This window comes from Apteryx rowi, unplaced genomic scaffold (assembly GCF_003343035.1).
Source record: "Apteryx rowi isolate R43461 unplaced genomic scaffold, aptRow1 scaffold_172, whole genome shotgun sequence".
In the NCBI taxonomy this organism is placed as follows: Eukaryota; Metazoa; Chordata; class Aves; order Apterygiformes; family Apterygidae; genus Apteryx; species Apteryx rowi.
In genome coordinates this window covers 1,069,019-1,083,684 of record NW_020447997.1, presented here as the reverse complement: position 1 = coordinate 1,083,684, position 14,666 = coordinate 1,069,019, and the positions used below count along the sequence as shown (strand labels likewise).

Below are 14,666 nucleotides of genomic sequence, written 5' to 3'. Positions count from 1 at the left end.
TAAAACACCACATGCTAATACATAAATATATATATATATAATATACACGTGTGTGTAGGTATGTATGTATACACACATACATATATATACACATCCACATCAGATGGGACATAAATATCTATTGGGGACACAAGAGACTCATGGGACACAAGAAGTGCACACCCTTTTCTTAATTTGACAACAAGACCACACTTTATAGAAGAAATACATATTTATACACAAAGACCTATTTCTGCTTGCTGAAAAAATAACCCAATATAAATACAGTCTCCAAGTGAATACAGAACTAAATGCTGCTATAAGTGATTCTCCCTCCCCCCATTAGCATCACATTTAGTGTCTCATAATACGAATAATACAGAAGCTTGGCAACCATTTCACTTAGAAGAAAGGAAAATACCAGGTTGAAAAGCATTATAGACAAAGAAGTGTCTTTTCACAACCACTTTGCACTAACCAAAAGCATGGAAGTAACTCTTAGGATAAACTTTCCGGGTACTAATAAGGTCAAGTATTGTTGGAAACTAAATGTGTAAGTCATATAATTGATACTTTTTCAATAAACACTAGTTAGTTATTATGGCACCTCAACCTATATATGCATTCATCCACATTAAGTATAAAAGAGTTGTTCATAACAAAATTTTAAAAGTGTTTTCCAATTGACAGCTTTATGAACAGGGGTTCAAACCACAGTTAGCTGTGAAAAAAGAAAGTCATATATTTTAGAGAAATCTATTCTTCCTGTTCTTTCCACTACAGTTATGTGCTAATACTGACAAGATACTTTCAGATCAACACACCAAGCACTTTAGGAGATGCAACAGCTCTGCCAAGAATTCTGCCTTCAAAAGGACTTTCATTGCTATAGCAACAGCATGTTCTGCAGCAACCAAGCTGGAGACAACCTATGACACATACATGAGAGATGGCCAAACTCTGATGAATCCTCACTGCAGCACAAGTTACACTGTAATATACATAGCAATTTTCACCTGCAGGAATATAAGGTACCAAAAAGGTTTTTTTGTTGATAGTTCACAGGGCACTTAAGCTACCTAAAAATAAACAGTTGCATCTATAGGAGAAGAAAGTGCTATTTACCTTATAAAACTAATATCAACTATTCAAAGTACAAAAGGAATAGGACTTTTATCATAGAATATAAATTGTGTTATACAGCATCTTCCATATTCAGGCCTCTACCTCCTCTCCAATCCCAATTTCCCCTAGCAGGATGGGGGAAAAGGAAAGAGGAAGTGTTAGCGCATAGTAAATAAGCAGATGATTAAAGCAGTCATTAAGTACTCAACAAGTATCCTGAAAATAGAAGCGAGTTTAATGAGTACGAAGGACACACAGAAATAAGCTCTGGTTTTAGTGCATCACTCAAAGGATGTAATTTCATATAATGCTTCACCAACTTCCCAGAAATGAATTCACACACACAGCCTTGACACGTCTTGAAATGTGTTTATCTAACATTTAGACTCTTAAATAGATATAACATATTACCCTGATATTTGTAAAAGTTTGTATACCACTACATAGAAACTAGCCAGTGATTCAAGCCACTAAATAGATAAGATATGCAAGCTATACATCCATTTCTGCACTTTTATTATATGAGAGCAACCCAAAACCAGCCTGTTGTTGCTCACCTAAATTCACTTGTCCCAGAGGGCCAGATATATCTTCCCTTTAATTCAATGAAAAGCATAACACCACAGTCACCTTTTTCACATTCTTGACAACCCTGGAATAGTTTAGCAACCTGTAAGATTACCTCTAGTTGTACATTACAGAGCTCATATACTGAAGACCAATATACAAACAGAAACTTCCTCTTAAAGAATCACAACCTTCCTTAATACCTTGGTTGAAGGAAAAAAAAAAGATAAAAATAACTCTTACGGAAGTTCCCCACTTTAAGAAGGTGACTTACAAAGAGGAAAAATGCAAGTCTCATTTGCTGATTCGTGAAGTGAGAGCATATTCTGGAGGGGGCAAGGTCTCCCATCATTTAAAGCCTCTCTCCACTTCTTTTTGAAGTATGTGGTCTTATCTATTTTGCTTTGCTAAGAAAATAAGACTATAGATTCTTTAAAGAAATTATTCCTAATGAACTAATGAAACATAAACAAATGAAAGGGCGAACAAGTGTGTGTGTGGGGGGGTGTAATCAATTTGCTTCAGTCAGGAGCTTTTTAAATTTGGCATCTTAAGAACACTTGGCAGAAAAATATCATATTGAAGATTCAAATGTTCCTGCTATAAGTAATATTGACAAAGTTCATGCTCTATTTTTTGTGTGCTTATTACTGTCCTCCAGCAAGGACAGGGAATACAATACTGCAGATATTTTCAAGGTTACCAAAATAAAGGCATTACACAGACAGGAGAACGCATATTTCGGACACTGCATACATACATGCACAGAAGGTGGCACAGATGTGTATTTATTTTATAAATACAGTTAAGGGAAAAATTATGATTTACTACACAATTCAATCACCTTGGCATCTAAGCATCACAAGCGCTAATCTTCAGAAGACATACTACAAAACCCAGCCATTGGGAGTCTGCAGTAGTAAGCACCACGCATCATTTATAGAAATGTACAAAAGCTTTTCATTACTCTAGAACTTGGTCATCTTCATTAAATCACCATCTCCTCATAAAAGCCTTAGCTTCATTTAGCATTCATAAAGATGAAAGAGCAGCTACTCTCCTTATGGATTACTTCTCTATTACAAGAAAATGTTTTGCATGTCAAAAGCAAACATTAAAAGATTAAATGATGTTGTCATTTCTGCTCTTGTTTATTTGCAGTGGGCAGTGAATAGAATTGCAAAGAAACAATCAGTGATTATTTTAAGCTGTGTTCTTTTGCAAGGATTATGAGTCATGAAGCTGCTGCATGAAGAAACTGGAACAAGTATAGGTGTCGCATTGAAAATCATCAAAACATCACAATATAAAAAAAAATATTTGTCCTACAAGCAAAGCTGTCTGGTTTAATCATTTCACAGATTAGCCACAATAGCTCTTGGGATAACAGCAAAACAATATTATCTTGCATTCAAATAAACAAAAATAAAAACAGTGAATTGCACTCTCCTACAGAAAGCTAAAAATACTTTTGAATTTTCTTGAAGTGCATTTATCTCTCACACTAAAATTCAGTATCCAAAGGTAACATGTGCTTCCACACCATCCTACTAAGACTAACACATCAGAGTAGAAAATTCAAGAGGTATTTGGTTACAAGATCTCAACAGCATACAAAAAGGTGGAATTCAATGACTTTATGCTGGATTTATCTACATCTTTTAGGATTTAACCATGTTTTCTGACAGAACTAGAGAAACCAATTTTGTAAAGCAAAGTTATTTTAAATTAAATTCTTCACATACTTTTCTTATGCATTATATGCTAATAGGTGTGAATCATACCCACTAGTAAGTTTTATATTTGGCTAATTCTTCCCTCTTGTTCCCCTCCTATTGCCTTGTTCAAGAAAACTGTTTATTTTGGACTTTTAAATAGATATTCAAGTTGAAAAGTCAGACAGTACATAAAAAAAACCAATGTGCATGTGATGTTTATTTTAGACAAGACTTGGAACCACTCAGTTCCCGAAAGATTTTATTGATAAATGGACATGGAAGGAGACGGGAGTACTACAAATCAATTCACCCCTCAAAGACGATGATATCTATTAAAATACTGTACATCAAAACATTTTGGTTAGTCTAAACAGAGTAAAAACTGACACCAGGCAACACTACAGATGGAGTGCTTGCTTATATAGAGTCAATTTGATTTACACTTCATTACAGCTAACACACAGCACATGCACGGTCTGATATTCATTGGTATTTTACCTGCAAAATGTACACAACTGTATAAAATGGGGTTTTGTTTTACTAGATTTTTTCTTTACACCTATTCATCTGTCAATTCATCTTTGTATTTAAAAATGGAGAGATATGTCTAATTTTTTTTTTTTTCAAGCAAGGCACAGAACACACACAAAAAAAATCTCCAATCCAGAATAACTTAAGTTCCTCTGTGTTTCCACTGCTTCATCTTCATCAGCAGTAAAGAGCTCTCTAAGAGATAAGATACAAACAAAATGTTTCCTGGAGTTTTTTTTCCAGACAAATAAGCTGATAGGACAGTGAAAACAAATGGCTGAACTTACTACTAGAGCTCACCAGCAAAAAAGTATAAATAGTGAAAGACTTCTGGGAAACTCCACATAATTAACTCCCTGTTAAAGGCATGGAGATACTACTGTTTTTGCAGCTACAACTGGTATAGAAAAAGGAATCCATACTCCAACGCTTACCAGAAAAAAAAACACCAACAATATAGACAATCTCTGTAGCACATCAGGAGTTAACAATTCAGGTCCACTGCAATAAATAAGATTTGTTTTGGAAGAACTGTTATTCATTCAAATCTGACATGTATATCTAAAAATATCTATGTTTCCACTTACCGCTAAAGAGAAATTTTGTGCAATACCAGAAGTACACACTTCTCAGCTTCCTTTTTTAGAGTTCAATAGTATGAGCAGTTAAGTTTTCCCTGACACTGCTACAGAATTACACAACCTCCTTGTCCACTATGAAAAACTTAGTTTTATGTTAAAGTTTTGTTAGCAGTTCTAGACAGCACGTGAATTAACATTACCCTAATTAACACAGCTGTAAAGTAAATCCTTTTTATCAAGTCCCTTCCCTCTTCCACCCTCCATTCCAATTACTTCTTTAAAACATCAGCAATACTTACTTGATGTGCTGATGTGAGATTTTTCTATATTATATTAATAAGAACAGGAACTTTATTTCATTTAGAGCAAATTTGAGTATTTCACCTCCTTCTTTCCAAAAATCATATCTCCAGCACACAAGAGTCTAACAACATCCTAAAGATTGATTGGGTACATTTTAGCCTGATTATCCTCTGAAAACAGTGAGACATTATTAAATATAACAAAAGCTGCTTTCTGACCATTCTTGGTATTCAGTTAACATCTTCACCAAAAAAGTATGTCCTTTATGTTTTTGAAAGTTGTGCTTACAAACATAGCTTTGTTTTACAAGTGAAAAAAAAACAAGGCATTCATTCAAAACATTTAAAAAAATTATCAATTATCTCATCTTAGACTCATAATAGCAACAAACTTGCCTCTATAACCATTTATAATAAATGCAAATAATGGATTGTAGCATTTAAAAAGCTTACAAGTACTTGCAAATATTCAGGTTGATATACTTAATAAAACCAGAAACTTCTAGACTTTCTTATTAAGAGGGAAACACACACACACACACACAAAAAAAAAGAAGGTGCGGCCATTATTTCTTAAGGCAAGATAAGAAAAGAGAGAGAGAGATTGAGATTAAAAATACATTTCCTATCCTATGGAGATTATTATGCACTGAAAAAATAGTTTGTTTCCTTTTTCTTACAATGCTTAATTACCAAAATTGGCCAGTAAGGCATACATATCTGTTAAACCCTGCTACAGTATTAAATAACAATCTGCATCAAGTAATTTGCATGCAGAAGAAAACACTGCCTTTTGTTATTTCTTTATTTACCATTGAAATTTAGTGACTCTTTCTCTCTTTATAAGATGGCATACAACAACAGGACTAAACAAAATCTACCGTATACATTTCAAGAAGTGCTAATATTTTAAATTACACAACTCCTTTAAAACAAAGGTTCTTAAAGGACACATACAATAAAATTATTTTTTAAAACTGAACCGTCAAATATGATAATCTAATATGTACAAAAGACTTTAAAAAAACAAACGTAACATTTATTGTGAAGGAAATTTAAGATAGGAGACTTATTTATTGCACCATATAGATCACATCTGGCTCTACACATAATTTTAAAGCTATTAAAAAGCCTCCAAAAATGCTCATTCATACACCCCAAAAATATGATCAGTCAGAACTACTGTACCAAAAAACCTCAACTCAGTGGTTAAGAAAAGTCAGTGCAAGTGGTCTAGTGAGCTACTCAAGTTTATGCAGGTCGTTCAATTTCAAGAAGTCTCAATGAACTCCAAGCTTAGCAAGTGATATGATTTTATATTAGTGCCTTAAAAATTCCTCTGTTCATAATATACACATTTTTTAACTGTGGAAAAAATAGATAAATCTGAAGAATTACACTATAGCTTTAACAAATGAAAGAAAACAGTTTGCCAAATGTATAGTATAGTATATATTTATATATACTATAAATATATAAATATATTTACAGCATATATTTAAAGAAATTCATATAATGGTATCTATAGTCTCAACTACAGATAAAGTAGAATTATCTGAGACAAACAGCTATCATATTGGTTTGACAGCTAAAATAAGTGGGGGAAGAGGGGAACTTCGGCATTTATGTATGAATGACAAACTTATAACATGCAATTCCCTTACCAGAGACAAAAAAGACCAGAACAGCAACAAAGAAACACAAAATCTCACACCTTAGCTATTTTACATATTAAAAGCTCTCCAGTAATAAAGGGACTGATTTTAAGTTCAACCACCATTAAAGAACTCAGGAATATATTGCTCCCTAAGTAAATCCAAAAATAAAACAACAGATAATTTCAAATCGTGCTCCTACCTACAAACCCTGAAACCTCTGGATACTCTTCATCATCTAAAGTTATATGAGAAAAAATTCTACAGAGCAAAGAAGTACTGTCTGGGAAAGGTGCAGGTTCCCATATTGTGTAGTTCCACGCCATAAAGGAAAGGACAAGGCATTATTGTGCCTTCAGACCTTCTAAGACACCTAAAAATAATGTTGCAAAGATCTTCCTTGTATTGCAACACAGTAACTTTAATACAAGGATTGGAGGCGAGATGCTGTGCTAGATAACACAGTTGTCACATCACCACTCTCAACCAGGGAGAACTAATTGCTGGAAATCTCAGATTAACCTCTTGGAAGAATGCATTCTACAAACCAATACATCAAATTATCGTTTCCCATATTAACAATGTCAAGTACATCTCTAAATAGATGAAAGACTGAATGCTACTAAAAATACTAAGATTAGGTATTCGGAAGACAGCAAGGAATTTCTTATCAATTGACATGAGGTTTATAGAGTCAACTTAAGTGATAACAGCCACATTTTCAAAAACATAGCCAACAGCAATAAATGACTGACGAACACCTACTTATCTGGTCAACAAGCTATATTGAGAACACCTAGCTATTGCAATAACTTTCATAACTTATGCAAAGTAGTTTGATATATGTGAAAGAGACAGAAATTATTCATATTTTAAAATACCACTTCAGGAAGTTATATTAGGGGATTTAGTATGAAATGGTTCTAATTTCCAGGAGTATCAAAAATCAAAATCATCCGGTACTTTTTCATAATCATAAAAAAAATAGTATCCATGTGACCATAAACTCCTTGCAGGAGATTGCCTGCTTTAAAGTTGGACTATCAGCTCCCTCCATTTGTCCAACAGTTTTTCCTCTCCTTTTTCTTAAACAGTATGACAGAAGCAACTGTTCAGCCCTTCCATATGCTGTACTTTCCAGGACTGTTCATCAAGTAAGCCTCTGACAATTTATCCTTCTAAAGGCAGGGGAAGGGGAGGAGGAAAAGAGAGCAAGAGCAGCAGAGAGTGCCAACAGGCAAGCAGTGAAGTCCCTTACATACTAGCACAGTATCAGCCTTCTAGCAGGTGAGCAATCCAGTCCGAAATCTTCACTTCATTTGGGTTCAGCCCATTTGAAGGATAATCCACAGGGCTCCCCTACAAACAACTAGGGAAGAGAGAAGCTAATGACTTTCCTGCTTTTAAGCAAGATGCTTCTAGAGTTCTTTCCAGGATTTTTAGAAGAGGACTGAATTTAGCACTCCTCAGAGCAAAGATGAAGTACCAGGTTACCAGTCCTGCCAGTTCACTTTTAGCAGAGTTGGAGGACAAACTATGTATTACAAATAAAAATAATTTAAATATCACTTAGCTGCATAATCTAATGTTTATTTTAACAGACTGCCCTAGACTTTTGGCATGTAACACACAGTAAGCTTATCTTCTTTTGAACAGCAAACAAAAAGATACAGGATTGTAACATATTTTGGATGACCAGACAAAAAATATAAATCAAAGTCCTCAGATACAGGCCTTCCACCTTTCTCTATTTAAGAGACAGACAGCATTTGCTGTGGACTAACTCTTTATGGTTGAAAGACCAAACTACATGACCACATGAGATCTCTCATTGGCTTATTTCAGGGATTAGAAGCAGGCACCAGAAATTTCCCATATCCCAAAAGGAGACTGCACCTGAAAGGCACATAGAACAACAGCAGAGAACTGATTCTCCTGACGAACTAGTTCTGACAATGGGGTGGGGGGGTGGGGGGGAGAGGGAGAAAGAAACAAGAAACGAGAGAGAGAGAGAGAGAGAGAGAGAGAGAGAGAGAGAGAGAGAATATAATGTATTTTGAAAGGTTAGAAGCATTAATTTGTATATAAGAAAAGTCTCACTCTGCAGTTTTCACCCTAGGAGTGATTTGACTGTCACAATTATGAGTGTTTCTCTCTTCAGCAGAGCCAACGTATATTAACGAATGTAGCGTCTGAAACATTGCCCATCCACATTGCTATACCAAACTTTTTATAAGGAACTGCTGACATCACATTAGGGAGGAAATAAGAGTTTACAGGAATGACAAACAGCATTCATGTCAAGTTTTACTAATTTTGGAAACACTGTCTGGTAACTTAATAGATCTACTAAAGTGGAACTACCATTGCCTCCAGTCTGAATGTAGGGGCCCCTAATTTACAGCCACTCAATTAATAGGAGGCTAGCAACTTAAATGGTTTTGCATTAAGCCGCTAATTAGTGGCCTATCCCAACCCTCTCCTTTCAAATTCACTAGATTATTGGGCAAAGAAGTGGAAATGGCAACCATGTGAATTTGCACACAGGCAGTATCCAGATATATTAAGAGGTTTTTTTGCATGTAGGCTTACTATGAGGAATATCTAAATATGCATAAGATTTGTGCCCAAAGTTTTCTGGGCATAAATGTGTGTACGTGTTTTTCAAACACTTCAGAAGAATCTTACAGGCAATGGATACATTGTATTTTGACTACTTAGCTTTTGAATTTTTCCTCTTACTTTAAACTCTTCCCACTTAGTTTTCCATTAGACGTGCGCATTACCTTACTTCAGCTTTTTGACTGAAATCTTGCATGTACACACAGCCACACACAAAAATACTATCAGTATAACTAGAAGGCTACAAGAATTGAAAGTAGTAGGCCATAGGCCACATAAGAAAATATCATCTCAGATCACATTCTTCATTAAAATCTAAAAAGTTCTTTGCAACTAAGTTTTATTTTAAGGTACCATACCCAAGGTTAAAAATTTTCAATTACTGAGGAAAAAAAATGAAATTTTGAGATCAAACGTACTGGGAACCATGGAAATATTTCAGTATTATTGCCTATGGCAGACAGTATATCTGAGTATTGTAACTGGATCTTAATGGAGATCCTGTATTAAATGAAAGGCATAGGGCAAAAGGGATAACCATCCCGGTTTTGATTAACATAAATTTTGTGGTTTTGACAAAAGCAAACATGATTTCATTGTAAATCATGCTCACTACTATTAATCATAGTAGCAAAACAGAAAATTTTAATTTTAAATAAAACCTGAAAAAAAGCCTGATTGATTAAATTAAAATTAAGAAGTCTGACAGAGCAGATCTTTGTCTTCTCCTTTTATCATTTCTAAGGTAGAAGTCCTTATCTTAACAAGTTAGTTTTGGAGGAAAAGAAGGAATGGAAAGTTTTGTTTTAAACAGGAGATATTTACAAGAGGAATTGAGGAATATTTTGTAGTTTAACTCACTAACTTAGATATCAGGTTATTTTTCCCAATATGTTCACTTTCACCAGTAGTCTGACCAAGATAGTTGACTTTATCAGCAGCTTACATGACTTACTGTCATAAGATACTATGATATACCAGATTAGTTCACTTATTTCATCTGCATCTTTCATTCATAACTGATTGACCTGTAGAAAGGCAGCCTTCCCCAACGCCAGAAATTTCTAGACACTCCAGCTATCTTTAATATAGGAACAGTGTGTTTTGAATAAATCTGACAGCCTTTTCTAAAAAAAGAAAAAAATATAAATATCAGCCATTTTAGATTTCTTTATGTAATCTAGTTACACATATATTTTTATAAGACCTAACAACAGACAAACTGCAGAAGCATATCAGATCAAGCTTGTTACATAAGAATTAATAGCATAAACCCTAGCATTCCCAAAACTTTAGAAAGCCAAACCTGAAAAACAAAACAACCTAGCCATCCTTGAGCAATTAATTTGTCCTTTTAAAATGGAGGCTGGGGGGGGGAGGGGTAAAGGGGGGGCAGGAAAGACATCATGAGCATTACTTCTAATTTAAATTTCCCAGAAATAGACAGTCTTAAAACAAACTCACATGAAAATCAATTGTTTGTCTGCATAGTTCTTGCCTACTGAACGGGGGCCATTAAGCTGCTTCTTGAATTGGTTTGGGGGAGGGGGGGAGAGGGGGCTATTTTTATTTATTAAGTTTTAATAAGAAAAGGAGATTCTATTATAACTAACAAGAAATAAACATAGTCTTACTCCAGCAAAAGAAAACCATCTTCCTTTTGTATATTTGTAAACATATCAAAAAAGGGAAATAAAATTATTTTTGATGGTAAAGATACTGAAGCAAGCTACACTTCCCTAGTTGCAATCAAAATCACAGAAAGCCTCTTTAAGAGGCATCATCATCCTCATCATGTATTCAAAGCAGAAAAAGTACTTTTTAGAAATCTATACATCCTGTGCTTTTTGGTACTGGATAGCTCAAAGGAATAAATACCTTTTCCTCCCATGTTTCTCTTTAAAAAGTGACCTCTAGTAGCAAGAAAAACAAAGGACCAGTGTTCAAACATCATTTGTCCTAGGAGCTACAGAACACTTGAAATTAACCAAGATCACAGTTAAAGCAGAGCACCACAGATCAAATGCCCATACTTCACCAACCATCTCAACAAGGTCTTTCTACGACGCTTAGCTCTGGCTCAGAACACAACCAATATAGAAGTTTGTCACCTCTCACTGCTGCAGAGAGTAGTCCCCCTAGGTCAAGGCTTCGGTCATTGTAACATTACAAGAATTAGTGCATATAATTCCACTAACCACTAAGTCTCTGCAATGAGAAGCACTATGAATTAAAAACCGCAGCTATATACCATTATCTTTTTCCAAGGGGATTTTTGTCGAGGTTGTAGCTTGTTTGACAGCTGCAGTGCATTCCCCATGATTGGTATCTATGTGATGATATCCTGTATCAGGAGAGATTAGGCTTCCCAATAAAGAAATTCAAGAAGTCAGTAACACTGTTTCCCCCAACAAGTTAAGTATTTTGGCATTCTCTTTTTTTGAGCTAGCATTAGGGGAGAAAACAAAAGAGAAGGAGAAAATGTTACCTACGCAAAGGACAAGCTGTAGCACCTAAGACCGAGCTAATATCCAAATTAACTATGAAAGTTTTATTATGCAGAGAATTATTTTACTTGTCCAGGAAAAGCAAGGTATAGAAGAAAAAAAAAACTCAGGTTTTGCTCCCCACAGTAAATTTTAGCTGTCTGAACCTCTTAAAACAAGCTTTTGAGAAATAACTGTCTTAAGTGGTCATACAAAATAAACAAACAGGATAACTACATTGTATATGGAATTGCTGTCTTACTATTAAAAATAATTTAACTTATATGTAAAGACCAAGTCACCACTTATGTTTTAGGAGGAAAAAAAAAGGGGGGGGGGGTAAAATACTTCCTTAAATGTATATCACATTTATTACCCTTACTACATATTTTCATTAAATTAAATGGTGTAAAAATACCCTCTGAAGAGTTTGCACAAGCCTCCAATTTAGAAGCTTTTTTAATGCTGTTAAAAATAAAATTTCTAAAGCATCACTAAAATTCAAGGCATCATCTGGACTCTCAAAGCAATAGCTCTGGCAACATATGAAGTAAACAGGTAAAGTTACTGCAGAATTTCAAGCAACTCCTGCATTGCACCCATATTAGCATTCTAAAAGTTTATTTTCATTAACTTTAACTAAAAACAAAAACATCACTTCATTGTATTCATACAAAATATACACTCAGGAAAAAAAAAAGCATTATGAAAAAGTTACTCCTTTAGAAGAAATAATAAATACATTCTTTCCAAGAAGTGTCTTTTAAAAGTTACACTTATATTTCGTATTACAGACTCAGCTCAAAAGTCTCTGAAAACAGACATTAGGTGGTCCTCAAAGAAAAGAGCAAGCAACAAGTTATATGCAACAAGCAGCCACAGTTACTTGTTTTCAAGATGCATTGATAAAGCTTCAACAAAGGAGAAATATATGTCAGGACTTTGAGGACTACAAAGTACTAGAAAATTGTATTATCTTGTACTAAACGAGGGTCCCAATAGGGAGAGGAGAAGGGGACAGAAAAAGGCAGTAATTTTCTCCTTTACATATTGTTAAAATACATACATATTGCTATGACAGATGAGGACTTGTGCTTGTGCCAGTAAACAAAGATTTAGCAAATCACTATAGTAATACAATAGAATAATTCAGATCTAGTAACCAGTAGCATCTAGCTAGTAACTCTTAAAATTCTAGGATTTTTATAGAAAAGACAGGCACTAAATAACACATTTTCCTTAAGAATATATATTTTTAAAATCTGTTCTTCAATCAGGATTATTTCAATACTTGGCATTTTACTTAAGCGTTTTCCCCTTTCATACAGGCACTAGGAAATACTTACTGAAGTTCAATTTTATCAAACAAAAACAAAGAAGCCATTCATTTTTACTGTAACAGATAAACAACTTGCATGTCAGTGTGACTGGAGATACTTAACATTTCACTGTATTGAGATGAGTAGTCTAAGGCACATAAAAGGAAGACTGTGGCTAAAGTTAAGAACAAAATGTCTAATCAAGTCAGATCAAAATAGGACATCTCTACTTAATTTGAATGTCTTATGAGACTATGTACAAATGAAAGATTATCATACTTCAAGCATACTAAAACTATGCGAAAACATATCAAGTTCATGCAACTAGGTTTTGCTATCTCAGATGCATCCTACCTGATCCACTGAACTGACTGCTTCCTAACGTAGTTGGTCTGGTTTTCCCACTATTAACAGGTGGGGAAAACATCTGCAAAACAAGAAAAAGATATATTTAAGTTGGTGTTGAAACACTGTGCTGAATTATTAATCTGGTCTGCAGGCTTAAAAAAGATTGAATATAAAACAATTAATTGATGCATATTTCTACTAGAAAATAAACAGTAGATGCATGTTCCAAGCCATAAAGACAATAAGCACTCCTTGCAATTTATTAGTACCACTAAACTCTCCATTGTACATGAAGGAAAGAAAAAGAAAAAGAAAAAGAAAAAGAAAAAGATTTCTATTATTGCAATTTTAAATAGCTATACATCACAAATTTTATAAGTCAAAATATATTTCTTACTGATCTATGAGTTTAAAGTCACTTGACAGAGACAGCATTCGTAAGGCAGCAGTTTTCTATTTTGTTCATAAATCAAGCACCTTTTCAATAGTCTGTTAAAAATATCACACAGAAAATCTCACCTTTGCAAACCAAAATTACAGTACAAACTATCAATGAAAACTCCTATTGTTTCCAGACAACAGTAAATTCCCTTTTAGTTTGTTTGTGTCTTTTTTTTTCTCCAAAGAAATAAAATTTTAAAAAGGCAAAACTACCAGTGCCATACACCAGCTTTACAAATGTTAATTATTAGATTATGCCACCACTGGGTCAGCCTGATTTCAACCAGTTAAACCAATTGACCCAGTCGGTATTACAGTACTAAATCTGGAAGTCTAGACACGACATCAAAGTTCAGGTGCCCAGCTTGGCCAAGCCCTGCCCGCTGCTGCCCCGACCGCGGAGACGCCCGGGAGGACGCGAAGGATGTCCTACCGCGCTGAAGTCCAGCAGGTCGCTCAGCTCCTTGTCCGTTCCGATAGCGGCCATCCTCTGCTGCTGAGAGTTCATCTTCCTCCGCTCCCGCTGCGTCCTGGGGCACCGAAAAGAGACCCGGGGGCACCTCACAGCGAAGGGAGGGGACCGGCCCCGCCGAGGAGGGGCCGCGGGGGGAGCGCAGGGGCGGCCGCGCTCCACCAGCCCGGCGGACGGGATCAGCGGCCGCAGCCGCGCGAAGCTAACCAACTCTCCGCAAGTTTCCGCGGGCTCCTTCCTCTCCCCCGCTCGGCCTCTCCGCCATCCCGCGCACCTCGCGCGCACGCCGTTACGGGGCTGCGGCGGCCGGCAGGAAGGAGCGCACCGCCGGCCGGCGGGAGGCAGCGAGCGCTCGCCGCGCCGCGCGCCGCGAATTAGCGAGGGATTAAGTGACTCACTGTCTCGGCAACAATGGGGCTGACAGCCCGGGCCGCCCGCGCCTCCGCACGGCCATGTCCGCCCGGCGCCGGGAGGCGGGACCGGCCCCGGCCGCTCGCCAGGCGGGCGGTGACCGCCGGCT

General features: G+C 36.0%; 1 protein-coding gene across 8 annotated transcripts in view; it reads right to left on the bottom strand.

Moving 5' to 3' along the window:
- The window catches only part of TCF12 (transcription factor 12), a 183,158-nt gene extending 168,819 nt beyond the window's left edge, over positions 1 to 14,339 (bottom strand). For 5 of the 8 annotated variants that reach the window (XM_026060890.1, XM_026060891.1, XM_026060896.1 and 2 more), the window contains exons 1-2: positions 14,108 to 14,339; positions 13,240 to 13,312 (exon numbers count right to left, since the gene is read on the bottom strand). In XM_026060890.1, the coding sequence (XP_025916675.1) occupies positions 13,240 to 13,312; positions 14,108 to 14,182 (148 nt within the window). In that variant the 5' untranslated portion in view covers positions 14,183 to 14,339. The remainder of the gene's footprint in view (positions 1 to 13,239; positions 13,313 to 14,107) is intronic. The other 3 variants (XM_026060894.1, XM_026060897.1, XM_026060899.1) reach the window with 2 other exon arrangements.
- Positions 14,340 to 14,666: the final 327 nt, after the last annotated feature.